At 41.3% G+C, this 26,325-nt stretch overlaps 1 protein-coding gene across 3 annotated transcripts in view; it reads right to left on the bottom strand.

Annotated features, from left to right (window-relative positions):
• Positions 1 to 21,851: 21,851 nt before the first annotated feature.
• scube2 (signal peptide, CUB domain, EGF-like 2) overlaps positions 21,852 to 26,325 on the bottom strand; it is a 95,793-nt gene continuing 91,319 nt past the window's right edge. For all 3 annotated transcript variants that reach the window (XM_039748259.1, XM_039748277.1, XM_039748269.1), the window contains 2 exons: positions 23,743 to 23,822; positions 21,852 to 23,105 (listed from right to left, as the gene is read on the bottom strand). In XM_039748259.1, coding sequence (XP_039604193.1) covers positions 22,953 to 23,105; positions 23,743 to 23,822 — 233 coding nt within the window. In that variant the 3' untranslated portion in view covers positions 21,852 to 22,952. The remainder of the gene's footprint in view (positions 23,106 to 23,742; positions 23,823 to 26,325) is intronic.

Here is a 26,325-nt window from a genome sequence, read left to right as displayed (position 1 = left end):
AAAATCCCGGATCTTAGAATGAATTCTGGTTTAATATAGTGTATGATTTCGTACTAGCTGGTTCCTGAACACCAGATATCAGTCGGCTCATGCAGTCTCAGATGGGTTGATCCAGAAAAACGTGCGTTCACAGCAAAATTTACAAGTCTTCAATGAGTTGTGCCTTGAACAAAAAATAAAACCATAGACTACAAATCTGAGAAACTGGGCTGCAACGTTCACGCCAGCAGAGCAAGAGGTGCTGGTTGTAGTGCATGAAGATTGTCTGCATATCTTCCAAACAAGGACCAAAACAGCAGCAGCTACCAGTGTCTTAGCTGTCTTCCTTCATGAACTGATGCTGCTGTTGGCGTTCCAGGTCCTGGATCTCAGCTTTGTAACATCTCTACCATCTGCCTCATTCTTTCCTTACAGTCTTGTTGCTGTCTTGTTGTCTAGACTCTCCTGCAGCTGGCTCTGAAGCTGTTAATTGGCATGATGGAATGCCAGCTTGGTGACTCAACCCCAGGAAAATGCAATCTGTCGGCACCATTAAGTAATAATGATTAGAAACAGAAATAGAATGGGAGAACTAGCTACAGCTTGTGTACTTTCACAAAGACCTGTTCATTTGTTGTGGCTCTCTAATCCGCCGTCTAGCTTGTGCAGTAAGGAACAGCAACATGCCAATCACACAAAGGCTAGTTAGCTACACCTTTACCCAACAGGGGCCAGGTAGAACAATGTCAGATCAAGTCTCCTTTAATTCAAAGCTGAGGTCACAGCTAGACAAAGACCATATTTTAGTCGGTGTTCTGCACATTGTATAATATCCTGAATGCAGGACTGGCCCATTCATACAGATAAATTAGGCAACAGCGTGGCCAGATGTACAGTACCTCTTTAAAGTGTAATGCAACCTGTTAGGAGCTTGATGGCAGAGCATGAGTTCCTGCCAAGCTCTTTGTAATCATGTCTAATGTTGGAGGAATGCATCAGTCCCAGCTTTGACTACCAAGCCTTGACTTTATGGCTCGTGGCCAATTGTAACTGGTCGAGTGACAGTTAGCCAAGCATGCAAGTTAAGATGTCCAAAACTAGCTAGGAATAGAAATACAGGAGTTAGTATATAAAGTGCATAACACAAAAACACAAAGGCTTGTTGTTTCAGACTTGGTTAGCAAGGATCATCAGGTCACTGATCCCTCTAGAAACTCTGCTTTGCTGTAAACAACAGTAGAATAAAACATAGAATAAAAGTAAGGTCTGATGGCCAGGGGAGGACAGAAAAAACAAAAAAAAAAACTCCAGATGGCTGGAGAAAAAAAAAATCTGCAGGGGTTCTGAGGCCACGAGACCACCCAGTCCCCTCTAGGCATTCTACCTAACATACATGACCTCAGTCAGTCCTCATGGTATTCAGGGTTCACATGGAAGAACTTGATGATGAGGGTCATGTGGACCTCTGGCCTTCAATCCATCAATGAAGGGACAGCACGGTTCTTTGATCACCACCACAGAAAACTGTAAGAAGAACAGCAGAGAAAGTAGGGGTTAGTATGGATTTCGGAATCACCATGTATGATAATAATAATTAAATGCATATACAGAATATCAGAGTTACACTAAAATGAAGCTATGAGAAAGCCATGTTAAAATAAGGAGTTTTTTAGCAGTTTTTTAAATGCGCCACCATATTAGCCTGGTGAATTTCTATTGGCAAGCTATTCCAGATTTTAGGTGGATAACAGCAGAAGGCTCCTTCACCAGTTCTTTTAAGGTTAGCTGTTGGAGTTATAAGCAGACACTCATTTGAAGATCTAAGGTTACGGTTTGGAGTGTAAGGTGAGAGGCATTCTGAAATATAGGATGGAGCGAGATTAATTAAGGCTTTGTAAACCGTAAGCAGTATTGTAAAGTCAATTTTAAACGGCACTGGTAACCAATGATGTCATTGACTCCTACTCCCTGTGCATAATAAGAGAGTTACCAAGGCAACAGGTGACACAAGGCACTCAAGATGATGGCGCCTATTACCTAAACAAAATGGCATTGAAAATGCATGAGGAAAAACTTCCCAATAAATATGTGTAGTGGTAGGTTGTTGTACCATGTTAGCCTTTATGGATGCAATGAGAAGTCAAGCAAAATGACACCTTTTATTAGCTAACCGAACAGATTACAATATGCAAATGTTTGGCTCAGGCCTCTTCCTAATTTTGCTTGACTTTCCAAGAAATGTGCGAAAATTAACCTTACCAAGTTTGCAACTGTGTCCCTGTATTCTTGTTGAACTCATTTTAAAGTCAAAGTCTCAATCCACTGTACTAATTCAATTCATAATTTGAAACACTTCAGTTATTTCACCTCTTAATCTTCTTTTGCTTAAACTATAAAGGCCCAGCTCTTTTAATCTTTCCTCATAATTCAACCCCTGTAGCCCTGGAATCAGCCTAGTCGCTCTTCTCTGGACCTTTTCTAGCGCTGCTATGTCCTTTTTGTAGCCTGGAGACCAAAACTGCACACAGTACTCAAGATGAAGCCTCACCAGTGCATTATAAAGGTTGAGCAGTACCTCCTTGGACTTGTACTCCACACATCAAGGCGCTATATAACCTCACATTCTGTTCGCCTTCTTAATGGCTTCTGAACACTGTCTGGAAGTCGATAGCTTAGAGTCCACTACGACTCCTAAATCCTTCTCATAAGGTGTACTTTCGATTTTCCGACCACCCATTGTGTATTCAAACCTAACATTTTTACTTCCTATGTGTAATACTTTAAATTTCATCTGCCACAAATCTGCCCAAGCATGTATGTTAACCAAGTCCTTCTGTAATTATACTGTATAACGGATTCCAAATTATCTCCTAATCCACCTGTCTTGATATCATCTGCAAACTTAAACACGTTTGTTACTTATATTTCCATCCAAATCATTTATATATATTAAAAATAGCGGCCCCAGCACTGACCCCTGTGGATCACCACTCTTAACATTGGCCAATTCTGCACCCATCTATAAACATCACCCTCAATTCCCACTTCTTTTAGCTTGATGCCCAACCTCTTATGTGGGACCTTATCAAATGCATTCTGAAAGTCAAAATAAATAAAAACCATATGCACTTCTCTGCTCGTATCCTTTTGTTGTTTCTTCATAGACTTCCAGCATGTTAGTAAAACATGACCTCCTTCTTCTGAACCCATGCTGATTGTTCCTAATAACTCCTGTCCTTGCCAGGTGTTGCTCAATCTTATCCTTAATAATTCCTTCCATTAATTTTCCTGTGATGCATGTTAAGCTAACTGGCTTATAGTTTATTGGATCTGCCCTGTCACCCTTTTTATGTAAAGGGATGATATTTGCCATTTTCCAGTCCATCAGAATCTCCCTAGTGCTCAGTGACTTCCTAAACTTATGTGTCAAGGGTTTATGTATATACAATTACAATACAATGCAGTTTATTTTTGTATAGCCCAAGATCACACAAGAAGTGCCACAATGGGCTTCAATAGGCCCTGCCTCTTGACAGCCCCCCAGTCTTGACTCTCTAAGAAGATATGGAAAAACTCCCAAAAAAAACCCTTTTAGGGAAAAAATGGAAGAAACCTTGGGAAAGACAGTTCAAAGAGAGACCCCAATATCGAGCACATCTGTCTTGCCTAAAACTCTCCAAAATGTTTCCAGGGCAGGATCCAACCTGAGAACGCTGCAATCAAGTCCCAGCCTCACTGGGTCACATGTTTTGGGCCTGCACCAAATTAAAATCATTCTGGACGAAAATTTTTAATTACCTTTCAGACAGCCTTGGTCGCACAATCCCTCCTAACCCATTAATAGCTGTGTTTGGGGTTCTTCCAGATGGGTTTAAAGTGGAGAAGGACAAACAAACTGTGATTGCATTCACTACACTTTTGGCACGCAGAAGAACCCAAACTCTGCTCTTTTAAGTCAGTGGGAAAACGATGTGTTATACTATTTGAAATTGGAAAAAATCAAATACTCAGTTAGAGGATCCGTACAGAATTTTTTCAAAACCTGGCAGGATCTCCATCCATCCATTATCCAACCCACTGAATCTGAACACAGGGGTCTGCTGGAGCCAATCCCAGCCAACACAGGGCACAAACTAATCCTGGGCAGGGTGCCAACCCACCGCAGGACACACACAAACACACCCGGGCCAATTTAGAGTCGCCAATCCACCTAACCTGCATGTCTTTGGACTGTGGGAGGAAACCGGAGTACCCGGTGGAAACCCATGCAGACACGGGGAGAACATGCAAACTCCACGCAGGGAGGACCCGGGAAGCGAACCTGGGTCTCCTAACTGCAAGGCAGCAGCGCTACCACTGTGCCACCGTGCAGGATCTAATCAGTAATATTTTAGAATAAGCTCTTAATGCACCGACCGAGGAAGCAATTATCTCCACATCTCTTTTTCTTCTCCATTCATCTCTATTGGTCTGTTAAACTCATCAGTTCAGGTATGTTTACAGGCCTTAAGTTTTACTCCATTGGCCTTGCTCTCTCTCTCAGGGGTGGGAAGCAACTTGTTTTCAATCCTATTCTTTGTAAAAATAATGTATCTATTTGCATGGAATGTTTACAAAAAAAATTATAACGTTTATTAAAAAAAAAAAAGTTATGCAAATAATTTACCTGTACTTTAAGTATGAGACTTTGTGTGAATATTGGATATTAAAGCTAAGTTTTAAACACGCTGGAACTGCCTCCAAAAAGGTACACATTTTCTTCACACTGTACCTTTGGAACTAGAAAGCAGAGGTACATTTGTGCTTGTTTCTAATCAGTTAATCACATAATCCTGTCATTTATGTAGTGTCTTTGTACATTCCGAGGAGGTTTACATGCTCATTGTAGCACCAGTATTGAACTTTTTCCCTTGCCTGTTTCAAAAAGATTAGGTACATGTTGTGTGATTTGGTCAGGATGACACAATGAGTCACAGTTTGAAATTGACAACTTTGTGGTTTAAACAACAGCCACATTGCTGCTGCATAGCATACACTGCAAATAGGTATACAGATATGATAAATATACTTAACTGCTTTCATTAGAAATCTATAAAGAACAATTTGTTATTAAAGTGTTTTATTCTAAGTTGCCCAAATGCTGTATTTGTAGCCTTTTCTGGATGCTTTCAGATTCATGGGTTTGGGCTTTTATAAAATTTAGCTTTCTTAGTAAAGTTTATTTTTATCATAAATTATTCATAGCTTGGTAGTGAGTATTGTATTTTTTAAAAACACCTCATGTTGATCTTTACACACAAATTAGAAAATACAGATAAATGCATTTTTCTGTATTTTGAAAGTACATAAATACAAATAAAATGCCAGACTGCTATTCCAATGCTCCTTTCTTCCAGAGGGTATAACAGAAAGGCATGATAGTATAAAGAACTCTGAGCTGAAGGATAACAGTATCAACTGACAGAAGCATTGTGGTGTGAGATTTTCATTCTTTCATTTTTTTTCAAATAGGTAAAAATAAGGTGAAACCTTATAAAAAAAAATGTGCTTCGGAGGGTGTGTGTATTTTTAAAGCACTTTAAACTTTATCCCTCACCTAGGACCAGTTTGCCTTGGGTGGCCCTACCAGGGGCATAAAGCCCCGGACAACATAGCTCCTAGGATCATTGGGACACGCAAACCCCTCCACCACGATAAGGTGACGGTTCAAGGAGGAGTCCCAATGATCCTAGGAGCTATGTTGTCCGGGGCTTTATGCCCCTGGTAGGGCCACCCAAGGCAAACTGGTCCTAGGTGAGGGATGAGACAAAGAGCGGTTCAACAAACCTCCAATGATGAATCAAAACTTTGGACGACGTTTTCCCTTGCCCGGACGCGGGTCACCGGGGCCCCCCTCTGGAGCCAGGCCTGGAGGTGGGGCTCGATGGCGGCGCCTGGTGGCGGGCCTGCACCCATGGGGCTCGGCGGGCACAGCCGAAGAGGTAACGTGGGTCCTCCTCCCCATGGGCTCACCACCTATGGGAGGGGCCAAGGAGGTTGGGTGCAGTGTGAGTTGGGTGGTGGCGAGGCGGGACCTTGGCGGTCTGATCCTCGGCTACAGAAACTGGCTCTTGGGGCGTGGAATGTCACCTCTCTGAAGGGAAGGAGCCTGAGCTAGTGCTTGCGAGGTCGAGAGGTTCGGCTAGATATAGTCGGACTCACCTCGACGCACAGCTTGGACTCTGGAACCAATCTCCTTGAGAGGGGCTGGACTCTCTACCACTCTGGAGTTGCCCCCGGTGAGAGGCGCCGAGCAGGTGTGGGCATACTTATTGCCCCCCGACTTGGAGCCTGTGCATTGGGGTTTACCCGGTGGGCGAGAGGGTGGCCTCCCTCCGCCGGGTGGGGAAGGGTCCTGACTGTTGTTTGTGCGTATGCCAACAGCAGTTTGGAGTATCCACCCTTTTTGGAGTCTCTGGAGGGGTTGCTAGAGGGCATACCTTCTGGGGATTCCCTCGTTTTGCTGGGAGACTTCAATGCTCACGTGGGCAATGACAGTGAGACCTGGAAGGGCGTGATTGGGAGGAATGGCCCCGATCTGAACCCGGCGGTGTTTTGTTATTGGACTTCTGTGCTCGTCATGGATTGTCCATAACGAACACCATGTTCAAGCATAAGGGTGTTCATATGTGCACTTGGCACCAGGACACCCTAGGCCTCAGGTCGATGATCGACTTTGTGGTCGTGTCGCCGGACTTGCGCCATATGTCTTGGACACTCGGGTGAAGAGAGGGGGAGCTGTCAACTGATCACCACCTGGTGGTGAGTTGGCTTCGATGGTGGGGAAGATGCGGTCAGACCTGGTAGGCCCAAGCGTGTTGTGAGGGTCTGCTGGGAACGGCTGGCAGAGTCCCCTGTCAGAAGTAGCTTCAACTCCCACCTCCGGCAGAACTTCAACCACGTCCCGAGGGAGGTGGGGACATTGAGTCGAATGGGCCATGTTCCGTGCCTCTATTGTTGAGGCGGCTGACGGAGCTGTGGCCGCAAGGTGGTCGGTGCCAATCCCCAACCCGTTGGTGGACACCGCGGTGAGGATGCCGTCAAGCTGAAGAAGGAGTCCTATAGGACTTTTTGTCCTGTGGGTCTCTGGAGGCAGCTGATAGGTACCGGCAGGCCAAGCGAACGCTGCTTCGTTGTTGCTGAGGCAAAACTTCGGGCATGGGAGGAGTTTGGAGAGGCCATGGAGAGCGACTTTGGACGGCTTCGAGGAGATTCTGGTCCACCGTCCGGCGTCTCAGGAGGGAAGCAGTGCAGTGTCAACACCGTATATGGTGGGGATGGTGCGCTGCTGACCTCACTTCGGGGCGTTAGGGTCGGTGGGAGGAGTACTTCAAGACCTCCTCAATCCCACTAACATGCCTTCCAATGAGGAAGCAGAGCCTGGGGACTCTGAGGTGGGCTCTCCCATCTCTGGGACTGAAGTCACCGAGGTGGTCAAAAAACTCCTTGGTGGCAGGGCCCCGGGTGGATGAGATACGCCGGAGTTCCTTAAGGCTCTGGATGTTGTAGGACTGTCTTGGTTGACACGCCTCTGCAACATCGCATGGACATCGGGACAGTGCCTCTGGATTGGCAGACCGGGGTGGTGGTCCCCTCTTTAAAAGGGGACGGAGGGTGTGTTCCAACTATAGAGGGATCACACTCCTCAGCCTCCCTGGAAAAGTCTATTCGGGGTTCTGGAGAGGAGGGTCCGTCGGATAGTGAACCTCGGATTCAGGAGGAACAGTGTGGTTTTAGTCCTGGTCGCGGAACAGTGGACCAGCTTTTCACCCTTAGCAGAGTCCTGGAGGGTGCATGGGAGTTTGCCCGACCGGTCTACATGTGTTTTGTGGACTTGGAAAAGGCATTCGACCGTGTCCCTCGGGAATCCTGTGGGGGTGCTCGGGAGTATGGGGTACGGACCCCTGATAAGAGCTGTTCGGTCTCTGTACAACCGTGTCAGAGCTTGGTCCGCATTGCCGCAGTAAGTCGAGCCCGTTTCCAGTGAGAGTTGGACTCCGCCAGGGCTGCCCTTTGTCACCGATTCTGTTCATAACTTTTATGGACAGAATTTCTAGGCGCAGCCAGGGTGTTGAAGGGGTCGGTTTGGTGGACTCAGGATTGGGTCACTGCTTTTGCAGATGATGTTGTCCTGTTTGCTTCATCAGGCCGTGATCTTCAGCTCTCTCTGGATCGGTTCGCAGCTGAGTGTGAAGCGCTGGGATGAGAATCAGCACCTCCAAATCCGAGCATGGTCCTCAGCCGAAAAGGGTGGAGTGCCCTCTCAGGGTTGGAGGAGAGATCCTGCCCCAAGTGGAGGAGTTCAAGTATCTCGGGGTCTTGTTCACGAGTGAGGGAAGAATGGAGCGTGAGATCGACAGGCGGATCGGTGTGGCATCCGCAGTGATGCGGGCTCTGCATCGGTCTGTCGTGGTGAAAAAGGAGCTGAGCCGTAAGGCAAAGCTCTCAATTTACCAGTCGATCTACGCTCCTACCCTCACCTAGGGTCATGAGCTATGGGTAGTGACTGAAAGAACGAGATCGCGAATACAAGCGGCTGAAATGAGTTTCCTCCGCAGGGTGTCTGGGCTTTCCTTTAAAGATAGGGTGAGAAGCTCAGTCATCCGGGAGGGGCTCAGAGTAGAGCCGCTGCTCCTCCGCATCGAGAGGAGTCAGATGAGGTGGCTCGGGCATCTGATCTTCCTGGACGCCTCCCTGGTGAGGTGTTCCGGGCACGTCCAACCGGGAGGAGGCTCCGGGGAAGACCCAGGACACGCTGGAGGGACTATGTCTCCCGGCTGGCCTGGGAACGCCCTTTGGGATTCTCCTTGAAGAGCTGGAAGAAGTGGCCGGGGAGAGGGAAGTCTGGGCCTCTCTGCTTAAGCTGCTACCCCCGCGACCCGACCTCGGATAAGCGGAAGAGGATGGATGGATGGATGGACTTTAAACTTTAGCAGATTATTTAATATCCAGATAAAACAGAACATTTGAAAATGTATTTGTTTAATAGGATATGTTTTCATGCAGTATTACTAAAATATAGTTTATCTATGCAATGTTTAAAGCTCTTTATATTTGCATACTTGATTTCAATTTTTGTAAATTTCTACTGTTACTAAATTGTTGTACAGAGCTGAATATTTTGACTTTTAAATAGCCAATTAATTAATAAACTAGTTTAATTTGCTAAAAAAAATAGACAGAGACCCTTTTCCAGGTATGTTGGGCCTGCAGTGGGTGTCAAACAGAAGGGGGTCAATACAATACAATACACAGAACAGAACACAAGTATACCTCAATACAATATAATAGTAAAATAAAAATATTACAAGTATGGAGCAGAATTTAACAGTAGATGATATCACATAATATGATTTGGATTTGTTTAGAGTCCTGGAGACCTCAGCTATCAAGCTGCCTCCTCCTATTGGCTATTCCACAGCTGAAACAGTGCTGGGCCAGCCAATCTGACGAAAGGACCCCTCTACCTGACGATTCCTGCAATCCTCCATCAGAGATGACTTTACTTCAGGCAGGCAAAACAACTTGAGAGATAGTAACAGATTATAACTATCATGTTACTTATGTTTTAGTGTCAACAACAGAGATGCAGTCTGTACAGTTAATCAGCAGCTCTAGTCACAGGATATGCTAAACTGAAGTAGTGAGTCTTCAGACAGGATTATATGTACTCACTAACCTACTTAAGAACTCAAGGGTAAATATTATCTGGTCCTGGTGATTTGTTTGACTTTAGCCCATTTAATCTAAGCAGTTAGTGCACACATTTCTGCAGGGGGGGGGTACCTCAGGTCTGACCCCTTGGCTTGATGGTCCCCGGAGAAGTAGTGTGTTAAAGAAGTTATGAAAAAGAAAAGGAAACATTTTAAAAATAACATAACATGATTGTCAATGTAATTGTTTTGTCATTGATATGAATGTTGCTGTCATATATATATATACACACACACATACACACACACACACACATAAACATATCTACATATACACATATCTACACATACACATATCTATATATATATATACATATACACATCTACATATATATACATACTGTATATATACACATATCAACATATATACTGTATATACACATACATATACATACATACACACAAATATATTTATATATTTTTATATATATATATACACATACATACATACATATATATCTACATATATATATATACTGTATATAGCAAAATCCCCGCGCTTCGCAGCGATGAAGAACTGGTTTTAAATTTTTATTAAGAAGAAAAGAAAACCTTTTTAAACTGAGGGAAAATATACCAATAACTATCTGTTAAGGATCTCTTTGTATACCATGTTGTCAGTTCAGCAGTCCGGTTGTAATATGACCAAGCTGTGCACTGAGATTACTTTTGAGAATGCAACGTATAGTTTTGTCCAGACTTATTAATTGTCATCGCGAAGCAGAGCCTTACTGGAAATTTGAGGCATTTCAATTGAAATGGGAGATCAGAGGGTATAACGGTGATGTGAGGAATACATTCAGAGTGTGGCGCTCTGCTGTTTTGTTTGTGTAGCTGCCTTCACACAGCTTCTCCACTGCTTTATAAACGAATGCCATATTGTATAAGGCCATCGTTTCTCCTTGCTTCGCGGTTCTGTACTGTTTTATTGTTCTTATAGTTATTGTGTAGCTATTCGAGACTTACTTTACTGTTCAAGTACCCGTTTCCTTTATTTAATTCACGGCTTGTATTATATTTTTTGCTCGTTTATTACGGTTATAGATATTTATTGATTCCCTTCTTTAGCTGACTGACTGGTCATATAAGACGCTCCGCTGTTTTTTTGTGAAACAGCCTTTACACAGATTCTCCGCTGTTTTATAAACGAACGACATATAAAGCCATTACCTTGTCAATTGTGTAATGCATTTTTTGAACAGGTTTGATGCATGGAAGTGATCACTCGTACTGCTTCAGTCAGTTCACGTGACCTGCTCTCTTGTGTGATGTTGCGATGTCCACGGCTTTATTTAATGTTAGCTAAGACCAGGCACTTAAAAGTTTCTCGCTACAGCAATTTTAACTCTGTTACAAAGTGATCCAAAGTCTCGTTTATACCTCGTGTGTTCTCATTAAACTTGTATCTCGCGAATAAAGTATTCAGCGTTTTTCTTCAGCGCTCTTTGGGAGCTCTTCCTTCTTTTCCACGTACTGCGGTCACAGTCAGTTCACATGATTACATGGGAGGCGTGATGATGTCACATGCAGCTCTGCCCTCCACCGCCGTCGAGCTAACGTCCATTACAGTATATGGAGAAAAATAGGTTCCAGTTATGACCATTACGCGTAGAATTTCGAAATGAAACCTGCCCAACTTTTGTAAGTAAGATGTAAGGAATGAGCCTGCCAAATTTCAGCCTTCTACCTACACGGGAAGTTGGAGAATTAGTGATGAGTCAGTGAGTGAGTGAGTGAGTGAGTGAGTGAGGGCTTTGCCTTTTATTAGTATAGATAGATAGATAGATAAGGCACTATATGATAGATAGATAGATAGATAGATAAGGCACTATATGATAGATAGATAGATAGATAGATAGATAGATAGATAGATAGATAGATAGATAAGGCACTATATGATAGATAGATAGATAGATACTTTATTAATCCCAAGGGGAAATTCATATACTTCAGCTGCAGCATACTAATAAAAAACGTTACCCGTGTTGCTAGATGAATTGTTTTAATTTCTTTTTCCTTCAATGCTTTTTAAACATTGTGTTTGGCCCGTTGCGTGATCATCAGTGAAATGACCAAGATGATGCTGATGCTGCTGTTGTTATAAACGAGACGTCCAAAGAGCTTTAACAAAACATCCCTGGAAATGCAGCATTTTGTCTGCCAGAGTATCGTCTGCATTACACTGCATGCACACACACAATTTTTTTTCCATGGCTGGGTGGGTTGTGAAAAGAACCCGTCCGTCATGTGCTGTCACTCTGCAGCTATTCATGCCGTGTTTCCTCGGTGACAATGGCAGAGCCGCTCCACTTTGGGTGCCATTTAGCAGCATGACCAGGTTTTGACCTGATTATTTCGGTGCGGAGTTCATAATGAGCTGAAGCTTTACATCCACTGGGCTTCAGAGGCAGGCTGTGCTCACAAGATCTACACGTGGCACATTGGCAGAGTCGGAGCCAGGGGTCCCGTGTGTGAAGCGTCACATGTGTTAGTGGGCATGTTGAACAGATGTGCTGACTCGATTAATGTCATCAAAAGCAACATGGGTGAAAACAGACTAAGAAGAAAACAGCAAGCGGCACCTTTAATACACGAGGGAGTGTTTTAGCGCTTAGTCAAAGCCCACAATGAAATAAATGTGATAGCATGCCTCCGAAACCCACCCATGGCACACAGGGTCAGCATGCAGTGAAGGTCTCCTGCAGAATCATTCAGATTGGGGTTACAGTCATGGGGCTGGGCTTTGTAAAATATCATTCGCATTTCTATGTATGCTTACACAAACTCGGAAACAGTAATGTCAGTGAAAGTGTAAGGAGTTATACGTGGTATTTTAAAAATATTCTGTCTAAACTGGTCCAGTAAAGCTCACCATCAATACAATCACATTAACAGACAAAAAGAAAACGTTTGATGAGAACAGCCAAGAGCAGTGCATTATTTATATTATTTCTTATTTATATTTTTTCTTATTGTTCCTTGGCCTTATTTATGTATAGTTCCTGGTGTTTGGAAGGTTAAGGAATCTATTGGTCATGTTTATTTTTTGTGTGTTTTCACCAATGTTATATATGATTGATGTTCTCCCTTGATGACTTTTTGCCTTTTTTATGGGCGCCGCCATTCTGGGGTAGTTCTTTTAAAGGTTGCTTTTTCCGTAGCTAGGTCTGATGATCGAGAGTGTGCAATGTGTGATGGTATTACTGTTAAAAAAAATAAAAGGTTGTCACCTTACACTTCCTCGTCATCCAGGACTGGATTCTCAAATGAGTTATCTTCAGTGTCTTTCATATTATTAGTTTCTGGGCTACTGGGTAAGACATTTTATTCTGCCTTGTCAAATTACATTTTGTGTTTTTTTACTTTTTCTCTTTGTTCTCTGAACACAATTCTGATCTTTGTGTATTTCAATTTAGTTTTCAGGGGCCTCATGTATAACGGCGTGTGTAGAACTCGCACTATAACATGGCATAAGCACAAAAGTCGAAATGTGCTTATGCACAGAAAAATCCAGATGCAGGAATCTGTGCGTACTCCAACTTCCACGTTCTTCCGCTACATAAATCCCGATCAGCGTGAAAAGTAATGCCCCAAATCCTCCCAGAATTACGCCTCTTTGAATATGCAAATGAATATAAATCGCCCTTAAGCTCAGCCTTCGGTGAAAAGACAATGGGAAAAGCACAGGGGAAAATATAAAGAATTTCAGCGAATACCAAGTGGAGGCAAAGGAAAAACATACTATTTGTTCAAGTAAACTGTGGTATAGTCAACAAAAAGAAGTTGATCGAGTGACATAGCGTGTTGGAGAAACTTGAAAGCTCACGTTCACAAAATCGCACAGTGCCGGAAATAAAAAAGAAGTTGTCAGATATCAAAGTCTCTGTGAAAAGGCGAGTTGTAGCCCACCGTCTGAGTGTCATATGAAAGCTTATTAGGGTTGTCACAAGAACGAGACATGGACAGATAAAGGTTTGGGGCAGCCACCTGTGTAATGTGGTATCCTTGCTGCAAAAGTCGTTTCAGCAAAATAATCAGCACTGAAGTGCATACAACTGAGTCCACAACAAGACTGAGGAAAAAGGGGAAAGGGGCAGGTTTTAAAGGAGAAGACAGGAAGTGAGGTCATATGGATCAAGCACGTGGTCTTACACCATTGGATCATAGCCGGACGTGACATCAGAGGGACTGGAGCTGGTGTGGTCGACTTCCATTGGCTCGGCCCCGGAAGTGATGTCAGGAGAGCCAGGTGGAATCCCCCGGGAATGGTCAACAGGCAAGGGAGAAAAAGAGTCAGTGCATTCTGCCACACCCCTGCATGCCTCCGAACTGCCTTCACTCAAGCCCTTTAGCTGCCTCCCATGCGCACGTGTGTGATAGGGTACAGAGAAAAAAAAAGGCACACAGTGGGGAAAAAGCACCAAATGTCAACTTCAATCTCGACATTTCCACTTTAATCACGTAGTTTATTTTGTCATTAAAGTAGAATATCATAAACTTCATCTTAAAAACGTTTAACCAGTTTTTCAAATCACATCTCAATTAAAGTAGCACGTTAAATGCTTTGTTTTGTATTTGATCTTCTATGTGCTCTATGTGTGTGAATCACTACTTGCTTCTTAAACCGGCTCTCTTCCTCCGACAGGACACAGAATCCATTACATTCGTGATATTACAGCTCTCTGAATAACTAAAATACTGAGATGTATAGTGATGTCATTTTTATGATGATAGGAGTTAAAGCATGTTATTAAACATGGCTTTCACGGTGCAGTGATTGTGTGCGACCTTCGATCAAATAATTTATTGCAGCAGTACTCGGGGGCGGCTCTAGGCTTGTGGTGGCACTGGGCAGAGGAAGAATCGGTGGCTCCTTCGCCCGCCAATGTCAGTAAGGTAGCTTATGCACGGTGGATGGCCACGTCCGTTGCAGACACTGCATAGCCGCCTCGTGCTCATGACACAAGCCGAAATTTTGCCGAAATTTGTCGCTGCGTTTTTAGCTGTGTTGTTTTTTTCTCTTTCTGTTTTATATTCAATATATATTGGCGTAGCCACTGCAGTCCTTGCTTTTCTTTCCCCAAATACCCAATCAGAATTGGGGAGCGCCGATTCTTCAAAACGTTTAAGGAACATTGAACTATCTTCGTAGTACACGTTTAATTATTCTATCCTTCACGCCAATGCCAGAGAAGAATATAGATTATTTAAATGAAGTTAAAGTTTTATCTGTATAATATAATAAACATATTTTGCTGCATTTCATCTTAAAAATGATATCGTCATCATATGTAAATACGCACTTTATAAAGTGGCGCAGGTTGTGTAATATTATAACTGTAGTGCAAGTTTACAGTGAGGTAGTTCTACTTATAAGTACAAACAGTTCTACAAGGAGCAATTGATTGAGTGCATTTAAAGTTCTTGGGATGAAACTGTTTCTGAACCGCGAGGTCCGTACGGGAAAGGCTTTGAAACGTTTTGCAGTGGCTGAGACAGCGTGTCCTTGATACTATATACCGATAATTCTCTTTCTGATCAGCTGCTGCTGTGATTCACACTCAGATACAGTGATATAAATACTCCGAGTCGTGCAGTGAGAGTAATATGGAAAAAGATGATCCGCTGTGGCAACTCCTAACGGGAGGAGCTGAAAGAAGAAGAAGAAGAAGAAGAAGGTGCAGTGAGAGTAACAACGCTAAAGCAGTTATGGTATTTGGAATACTGTACTGTGGCTGTTCCCTGGACCATTATATTGTTACGAGTTAATTACAATCAGATGCATTACACTAATAAACAATATGCGGTTAGTTTCAGTCTATTTATAAAGCCGCGTCAGGAAAATAAGGTGTAACCACACAGGAACATTAGCACTGCTTTGAGGCTGGGTGCCGCCAGTCTGCAAAACCGAGCGGAGATCTTGCATACGACAAGGTATGAGGTACCGTGGAAATGTGCGTGGCTTTACGCCAAGTGTAGGTTTTACACATCGCGATTTGAACGTGGAAAAGTTCTTGCGTAACATTTCTGTGCGTACGCACCGTTTATACATGAGGCCGCGGGAGAGGAGACGTAAACCAGTGACACGCTTAGTTCTCCTTCCCACAAGTCAAGGGGCCAAACAACAAGAAGCTCGACTCCAAACTTTCCTTTGTGCTGCTTTGTCTTTCTTGTAGAATGGAGACCCAAATTGATGCACTTTGCCAAATATGTTTCAAGACTAACAAATATCCTGATGTTCTTTTTTATTTATAAATGAATTACATCTCTGGCATTCTGGCCCTGGAGTGGATGAGCCTTTCACTGGATGCTGCCAAGGCGCCCTCCATCACCCTGAAGTGGGTTAAGCAGTTTCCAGGATGTCATGTTATCTTGTGTCACTTCCTTCCTAAATAATTATTTCTATCAAGATGGAGCGGCACGGTGGTGCAGTGGGTAGCGCTGCTACCTCGCAGTTAGAAGACCCGGGTTCACTTCCCGGGCCCTCCCTGCGTGGAGTTTGCAGGTTAGGTGCACTGGCGATCCTAAATTTTCCTGTGTGTGTGTGTGCCCTAGCACCCTGCCCGAGATTTGTTCCTGCCTTGCGCCCTATGCTGGATGGGATTGGCTCCCACAGACCCCTGTGACTTTGTGTTAGGATAAAACAGGTTGGATAATGGATGGATGGATTCAAGACGTCTGGCCCTTGATTCCCCTTAAACACTTCTCTTTCTACTTTTTATGCTTCTTTCTTTCCTTTTCCTTTACTCGTTCCTGTCCCAGATGCTCACCCTGCCTTTGTTTTATTGTTCAAACACCTCAGGCTCCTCATTTCCTTTTTAATTTCTTCCTATTTTTTTTTTTTGCCTTATTGATCGTTTACCTTCAACTTGTTTCTCTGCCCCACTACAGCCATTCATTACTTTGTTTCTCCGGGTCTTTCTAACTTCACCTTTTATATTTTTCTGCTCTGTCTTCTCCCACTTCTCTCTTTAACACTCCACCCTTCTTCTTCTTCTTGGTCTTTCTCCTCTCTTGTATTACTGCTATACACGTCTGTCTCTTTCCAGCTGACCTTTCCCTCCTTGGCACTGATTTACATCACAATGCAGGCGCTCTCTTAGTCCATGAACTTGGTCCTGACATAAATTACATAAACTTCCTCTTCAGTCTCTTTAGTAATGGTCGTCTCTTTGATTATCAGGCCCAAGCCTATTTCACATTTTGAGGCCAGGTGGCTCCCTTGCCTACAAGATGCCTACCTTGATGTAGTTTTCTATTTGAGGTGTGATCTGCTCTTGTTCTTCTTGTCTGATTAGCCTGCAAGACAAAGTCAAATCTGAACAACTAAATGACAGAAGATGAAGAAGATCTGAAACAATTCCATTTCAGTTGTGCTACTCTACAAATCTCTGAAACATCTCCACACACCTCTTTCGATGTTGTAGGCCACAACATTTTCTTTCTTCGTTTTGCAAAAAAATGCAGCAGCTGTCTTGGTCTCAGTACAGACATTTTCTGGATCTTCTGGTGCTTAAGGTCATTTTGGTGTATTGTATCTTATTTTCCTCAGCTTTGCTTCTCTATTGTTCTTTAGTTTTAATTGTTTTGTCACACACACTCGCTTGGGGGCCTGGTAAACATTTATTATTTATTTGCTTAGCCTCTTACAAAAGAAGTCAACATAATCAAGTAAGCATCAGCCTGGGGGACTGTCCTACGTAAGAGGATAATGGTACAAAATTGATCATCGCAGGTGACGAGCACAGAACAAAATACAAGTGAGTTACAAAGAAATTCACCGAATATGAGAGTCTTCAGTCACTTCTTGAACACATCGAGGGAGTCACACATTCAAATGGAAGTGGGCAGCTCATTCTACCAGCTAGGAGCTGCAGTCTGGACTGAGATTTGATGGTGGCATCACCAGACACTGTTCATTGGCAGACCTGAGCTGTCGAGAAGGAGCATAGGACCTCACAAGAATTTGCATATATAAAGATGCTGACCCATTTTGTAGGCAAACATCAAGGATTTGAATTTAAAATGTGCCACTTGAAGGAGTCACTGTAGTGATCTGAAGAGAGCAGTGGCACATGCCACCCTCAGCTGGTTAAACACCAGAAGCACTGCTGAATTTTGAAGTGACACATGCTGTTACTCTGCATCTGCAGTTCTGAGGCTCACTGCCTGGATGACTGGTGACCAAGATTCTGCTTCCGCCATGAAGCCCTGCCCTTTCTGGGTTGGCATTATAAAATATCCTGAAGCATTGGGTGAGCATTGAGGACCGCTGCTTAAAAAGGATGGACCATTCCCTCAGTAACTTGACTTTCTGTACTTGTCTTATATGCCTGTTGTTGCACCCTCTTGTGTTGTTTTATTTGCCCGGTGCCAATCATCTTCGGGGTTGCTGGCTGGCACTCCATCTCTTCATTCTGTGTAACGTTACCATCCTGCATGTTCCAACTTATTTTTCTAGTTCTTTGCAATATTTTATGACATCATTCACTTTCAATTTTATTTTTGCTCAGCCACAATCCTTGGCTGTCGTTACTCATGCATCAATTTGTGCCATCATCAGCACCTGATCTGACTTTAATGAGATGAATGCTTATCTCAATAAACAACCAATGGTTCAATAATTTAATTTCAGGTCTCTACAAATTTATGAAATTCGGATCCTTTGACCTCTTCCTGTTTAATGTTTCCAATTCCTGGGGTTATGATAAATAAGCATCTGCTACTCAATTACCTAACCAGAAATTCCAAAGTGCTCCGAGGGAAGATGTGTTCACCAATCACAATTTCCTTACTGACACAGGATCGTCCGGTTCCTTCTTCAAAATCTGAGTTCTGTTGATTTGGAAGCCTCCTCATTTTTGATCATGCTTTTCCTTTCTTCTGACATTCACATATTGCTGAACAGTGGCAGTCGTTCTTGATTATCTTTTTGTTCTTCTTCCATGACTGCTTTCTCTTCACGTACTGATCCAGATTCTCTGTCCATTGCCAAGCTGAGGCTGGGTCCATCCGTGTGGCTGCCATCTTACTGCAACTCTTCGTCTGTAGACTATGTTTTCTCATCAAAGAATGGAGCTGTGAGCCAACCGATTTCTATATCGCTGAGTTGGCTTTCCTTTGAAAGCGTGGAGTGACAAATGTGTGCAGCCACAAATGCACACAGCTACCGGGTAACTCTTACCATGGGGAATGGAGAAAAGTGCAGAAATTAAATTTTTTGGATGATTCACAAAAATGTATTCCTGCAGGTTTTAATGTTATCAGCATGCGCCTGAATAAATGACATGTGGATTACTTAAGATGACAAACGTGAATTGCTTTTTTCTTTCTCCACAGACAATTTTTCACATTGTTTGTTGTTGTACAGCACAGGTCACAAGTGGCGTCCACTACATCATAAACATTCCTCTCTTCATTCTGCATGAAATCATGACATTAACATTTTTTCCACAAACTACACAAGGTACATAATATATACACAAAATATTTTTGGCGGGAGTATTCCTTTAATAATTTTGTGCAGTCTATAGCTAATTAAACATTTGTTTTAGCAATTTATTCTTTTAGCTGGTTAGGAAACATAATAGTCACATTATTAAAATCAAAAAGAAAATAGACTGCAACAGGGAAATGTGAATTTATTTACTACTATTTACAACATTTCAATGCATGTAGACAAATATTAAGCCAGCAACTTGGGTTGACAGAAAAAGGAAAAAATATTTCAAGAAATCTGCATCAGTAGAACTAATAAAGAGAGCCATGAGTAAAGTTTTGCTCTGCCTCACTGACCTAAGATCCCTTTCATTACTGATAAATCTTTTTTAAAACCAAGTTACAGATCTGGGCTCCACAATCTCTGCAAAACAAATCACATTAACAAAATTAAACCAACAGACGTGCACAAGATTAAAACCTTGTGAAGACAAACAGAAAACAGGACGACATGTTATGGGAGCGAATCATTCTCTTTATTTAAAGGCAAGGGATGATTACAGGAATACTCCATCCAAAATTGATATTTTTTATATGTCAATCTCATGATTTCATACAGAATGGAGAAGAAAAAGATGATGAATAGAAGGTAAAAGTGACCAGTGGTGTACGATGGCAAACAATGCGAAAAAGTCCAAATCTCCCTTTACTCGCATTGCATCGTCCACATGTCAGTCCTGTCTTCAATTCAAAATGTCTTTCCCATGATGCTTTAGCTTGCTGTTTATAATTTGCACTGTTTATTCACAAAGTATTTATTTAACATTATATCAAAAAATGCATGTGTTTTGAGTATACAACTGGATAATTAACGTGTGGATTATGCAACATGGGTAACATTTTCTTCATTTTTTCCAGTTATTTGCTGTTGTACAGCACTGGTCACTGTTGACTTCTATTACATTATAAGCTTTTTTCTGTCCATTCTGCTTGAAAACATCCATCCATTTTCCAACCTGCTGAATCCGAACACAGGGTCACAGGGGTCTGCTGGAGCCAATCCCAGCCAACACAGGGCACAAGGCAGGAACCAATCCCGGGCAGGGTGCCAACCCACCACAGGACACACACAAACACACACTAGGGCCAATTTAGAATCGCCAATCCACCTAACCTGCATGTCATTGGACTGTGGGAGGAAACCCATGCAGACACGGGGAGAACATGCAGACTCCACGGGAAACGAACCCGGGTCTCCTAACTGCGAGGCAGCAGCGGTACCCACTGTGCCACCCTGCTTGAAAACATGAGATTACAAATTTTTCTCAGCCACCATTATAAACTACATGCAGTAAGCAACATTAAAAGAAAACACACATTTTTGGTTGGAGTATTTCTCTAAAGTTGTTGCAGTAACTGTTGTTGTATATTTATTTTCAGAAGCACTGTACATACATAATGTTACAAAGATCAGTCACCTAAAATACCTGATTATGTGTTATTAACTGCTGTTGAACATCTGTTCTGCTGGAGCTGATGTGGGAATTTCAGAGCAAAAATGTTACACAATTAAAAATAGAGTAAAGTTCATGTTTGTCCAGAAGTAATTTCTAAAAGAAATGTCAAAGTTAATTACAGAGTTAATAAGTCTTTTATACATAATGTACATAATTAAATATGAGACAAAATATTAAAGCCTTACACACACTTAGCAGCAGGTAAAATGTTTCCAACTAATGAACCATCTGCTGGGTCTGAAGGACAGCACTTGAATAAAAACCTTCCACATCCTGGGTTGACGTTCTTCTGGAGTAGGACTTTAATACACTTACTGTATGCTGTTTCATGCTTGAGTTTTACTAGAAGTTGTCACAAAAGCACTGTACTGCAATGATGAAGGTATTGTAGCACCATTTTAAGCCTACATACAACTGGAATGATGAAGAAAAGGCTGTCACGTGTCACAACAGCACCATACTGATACATGACAATTAAAGGAGAATGTGGCACAATGGTTAGCACTGCTGCCTCCCACCTTTCTGGACCAGCCTAGTCTGTGTGGTGCTGCTGGTTTTCTATAGTTGACTCACTGGAATTTCTTATATCGTCCATGTTTGAGCAGGTGTGGAGGTAAACGTGGTGGGTAAACTACACCAGACTGGCATCCAAGCCATTGTTTGTTACTGCCTACACCTGATATCGCAGAGACAGCCTTCACTTCTCTAAGCCATTGCTTCAAAATATGCAGGTTTCTTAAATTGATAAATTCAAGGAATATTATAGAGGGACACAAAGACTTCTGAATTTTAATACACTGCAAATCAGTAATTAAAACATAATATTTTAAGGAGAAAATGTCTATTTTTGGTATACAAATAAAATTATATTCCTGTATTAGTTATTTCAAAAAGTCCAAATGACAAATGCGTTTGCCTTTTATAAAAAAGCAGTAAAATGGAGGCCTAGCCCTTAATATACTAGGGACGCATGAGCTGGGTGCTTGGTGATGACTTTAGCATTTTTTCCATTTTGACTCACTTCACAGATGCCCTGTGCTCAATATATAAACAGGTCAATTTTGCAAGGTTTTCATTCTAACTTTTTAAGGTACCTTCACAGGAACTAGATAACCAATACTTCAAATAAACCCAACAGTTAACCAATTTACCTAAATTCCAAAAAGACACATTATTTGTAAAAAAGAACCGTAAGACTTTCATTTCAACTTGCTGCCATTAACTGAGATGATATGAGCAGCACTCTGCTTTCATACAAGATGTGCCAAAAAGAACAGCGTAGCTTGTTGTTTAATAAGAGCCATGTCATATTTAAACTTTACAATCCCAAGGTCTTTAGTTTTTTAAATTTAATTTAAAAACCCCATTATGGGGCATTCAGTCTCTCTTGGCCTTGTTTTCAGCCTTCTTCCAGAACACAGCTGTTGGCAGAGACCCGATAAACCAACTGTACAGTTTTACAGTGTGAACGATTGACTGAAGTCCACGGACACTCGTGTGCTCACAGTGGCAGATCTCTCTAGTAACACGAAAGTTAGACAGAGAGGTTGGGAGGGATCAATAAATGATAAGATTTACACTTATGGTGTAAAAAGAGAAACAAGAGCACTGTACAGATGTGTATCAAGTGCAATCGAGTCATCATCTGAATAAAAGTCAACTGACAGCAGGGGTGTCATACTAAATATTTCCTTGTATTTAGTTTAGTTTAGTTAGTGACAACCAAATGTAAAGCGGCAGTGTAACAAATGGTTATTGTATGAAATAATGTTTCAATATCATGCAATTTTAAAAACCGTGCATTACTCCACACCTATAAATCTCCTTTGGAACTTCTGAACAAGCATTCTCATGTGCTATCACCTGGTCTCGGTCGTTTGTTGTGCAGGTACTCCGCATTATATTGGAATACCTAGAAAATGTAATTTAGAGGTGTATTAATTAGCCTTTCATATACTGTCATAATGCACTGCAACATCAACGTAAGATAACTCCATGAAGATTTAAATACATCCAAATGTACTTTTCAAAGTCTTCTTTAAAAGAAAGCAGTTCATGAAAGAGTACACCATCAAATGGTCTTCACGATCGCCACATCAGCAGAGTCTTGTTCATTCCCAACTGACTTCAAATAGCAGACTTTCACTAGATTTTGCCCAAATTTCCTGAGTTGGCAACACTGGAAGCAAATACTATTAAAAGCTCGTCTTCTGTGGGAATTCACCAAATAAGTACCCAATTTGTCCTGGAAGTACGTTTTTAGTAGCTACTTATAAGGCCTAAGGAACCTTGAGACTTTAGATCGAAGGAAACGAATAAATGATCTTGGAAACATTTCCCTTGACTCTTGTGCAGTATATTTAAAGTAATTCTGTGGATGTGCAAGGACATCAAACAACGCCTTGATTAACTTCTTGTCCTAGAAATAAAAAAATAAAAAAAACCAATATGTAAGGATTTCTGCCTCTATGAAGAAAATCAGCAACCATTACATGCTACACAGCATTTAACCTGGAAACATTTTTTTAGTAATATAATAAAAACAAAGTAAAATTTAAAGTACTCCTTTATCTTTAAAAATATACTTACATTCTAAGAACTTAATAAATCATTTCATTATTTAAAAACAACTTTCATAACGTAGTACGTCTATGAACAGCGTAAGAGTAACGTTAGATTAACATTAAGGAGTCAAACTCAGCTGACAACAGCTTTGTCAAATGTTTCTTGAAGACAACGATATCATTAAAGTAACACACCCCAGTCTACGTTAGTAATAATTTGAACAAAGCACTGAATAAAATGATGAGTTTGCAGTAAAGATATAGGTGTCAGTATGATGGCAATATATTGGCAGCACTTTATATTTTTGAGGGCTTTTCTATTTTTCACACTGTGACTGTTTATTAGTCACTGTCAATGGTTTCTAACAGCTAACAGCTTCTGCATGAAGGTTTTTACATTGAAAACAAACATTACATATTAATGGTACAATGTGTTATTCCATTTTAGAGAGTATTATGTCTAATTTTTCTTATTTTCTTTGCTAAATTTACCTTTAGTATTTCCTGATGATTTTCTGAGGCATAGAGTCTCCCATCCCGAACAATGTCTTCAATTAGCTCCTGGTAATCCTCTGTAGGGATTAATCAAGCAGATTTATCAGAAATGAAACAGATGAAATGTGTAAAGAAGGTGACTATCCAATCAGTGTGCTGCAGAACAAAAACACACAAACACTCATGCCAGTCCAATGGAGACATGCTAAATATCAGTCTCTTTCATATGAAGGAAGAAGATGATTCAGACAAACCTAGGAAACTATGCCAGCTCCACAGACACAGAGCCCAGCCTGGGCTTCACACTCAGTACTTTGAATCTATGAACCTGCAACACTAACAATTGTTTCATCATGAATAATAAGTAAAAATAAAATTTCCAAGAACTCTTTCTTCAAGGTAAGGCATAGTACTTATCTACTACGGGGCTACTTGTGCATATCCCTACTTTCTCCCAGCGGACCAATTCATGTCAGCTTGCCTAACTTGCATGTCTTTAAGATTTGGTGGAAATCAGAGTAATGTGGAGAATGTGCAAACTCCACACAAAGAGTGACTAGAATAAGAATCACACTCGGATGCCTTGAAATCAGAGGAAGCAGACTTAATCAGAAAAAAAAACTTATGCTGTACAGAAAAAGATCAAAGTCTTTGTTATCGTAACAAAAATCACAGAAAAAATAACAAAGAGCATAAAATCAACAAGGGCATTTTGTTAATTTATGTAAAGCAAATATTGATTTGTACAAAAAAGAAGAAATAAATGCCAAGGAGAGAGATTTCCCTGAAATACTAATAAGATATGGAATGAAATCAAAAAACAAAAACTGTATTCAAAGTTTGTTTACATATTTCTTTTAGGTAACTCATCTTGTGTGATCAGTCTATTTCTTTCATACATTTTCACCTGCCTTATATCAGATTAATTGTCTCCAAAGACACTGTGTGCCAGAACCTTATCTACAGCATCATTCTACATTTCATTCTGTATTCCTTGTTGAGGCCAACATTACGATCTGTTTTTCACATCCCTCATCATGACTGCATTACATCAAAGCATACTATATATATAAGAAAAAAGGTTAAGGTAAACGACAACTTTTCAGCTGTATAGCCTTCATCAGCTGTGCATCTTTGCAGACATACAGTGACTTAGCCTTACACTAGCCCTATATTTTTATATTAGACTTTCAGCTTTAATTTAAGGGGTTTACCAAAAATATTGTATGAGCCTTTTAGGAATGACTGCCATTGTTATACATGGTGCCCTATTTTTAGAGGCTCAAAAATATTTGGACAAACTAACATAATCATGAATATAATGATTATTTTCAGAATATGTTTGAAAGTCCTTTACAGTCAACGACTGCCTGAAGTCTAGATAGACAGATAAATAGATACTTTATTAATCCCAAGGGGAAATACACATACTGTAGCAGCAGCATACTGATAAAGAACAATATTAATTAAAGAGCAATGAAAGTGCATATATAAAATAAAGGTCTAGAACTCCTTGCCATCTCCAAGTGCTGGGATTCCACCCTACTGATGCTTTGCCAGGCTTTCACTGCAGCTGTCTTCAGGACCTGCTTGTTTGCTGGACTTTGCCTTCAGTTTTGCCTTCAGCAAGTGAAATGCATGTCCAGTTCAATCAATCAATCAACATTTATTTATATAGCACATATTCATACAAAAAAATGTAGCTCAAAGTGCTTTACAAAATGAATAGAGAAATAGAAGACACAATAAAAGATAAACATGTATTGTGAAACGTGAAGTGTTGTCTGAATCTCAGCTGATAGTATAGCTCTGTACACTTCAGAACTCATCCTGCCACTTTTGCTGACAGTCATATCATCAATAAACACAAGTGACTGATTTCAATTTGCAGCCATGCATGATCATGCCATAAAACTGTCTCCATCATGTTTAACAGATGATGTAGTATTCATTAGATCATGAGCCATTTCTTATCTTCTCCATACTTTCCAGCATTCTGGTATATATTGATCTTAGTTTCCTATGTCCAAAGAAAATTGTTCCAGAACTGGACAGGATGTTAAAAAAACATTTTCTGGCAAAGTGTAATCTGTCCTTCCTATGCTTGAGGTTTACCAATGGTTTGCACCTTGTGGTAAACTCTGTCTTTACTTTAATGAAGTTTTCTCTTGATAGTAGACTTTGGCAATGATAGGCCTACCTTCTGGAGAGGGCTCTTGGTTTGGCTAAATGTTATGAAGGGCTTCTTCTTTACCAAGAACACAATTCTGCAATCATCCAATGTGTTTGTTCTTTTTAAGAATGTACCAAATGGTTCATTTGGCCACTCCTGGTGTTTCTGTTATCACTCTAATGGTTTTTTTAGTCTTCTGAGCCTAATAATCAATTGCTTTTACTTGCATGTACAGCTCTTTGAACCTCATATTGACAGTCCACAGTGACAGCTTCCAAATGTAAACGCCACACTTCAAACCACTTTCAGACCTTTTCCCTGCTTAATAGTTAATAAAACAATGAGGGAACTGGTCCCATAAGGCTATTGAACAGCTTGTCAGTCAAATGTCCAAATACTTTTGAACC

The sequence above is a fragment of the Polypterus senegalus genome, chromosome 1 (genome assembly GCF_016835505.1).
Source record: "Polypterus senegalus isolate Bchr_013 chromosome 1, ASM1683550v1, whole genome shotgun sequence".
Classification (NCBI taxonomy): domain Eukaryota; kingdom Metazoa; phylum Chordata; class Cladistia; order Polypteriformes; family Polypteridae; genus Polypterus; species Polypterus senegalus.
Note: the sequence above shows the minus strand (reverse complement) of the source record. Positions and strands in the feature narration are given on the sequence as shown.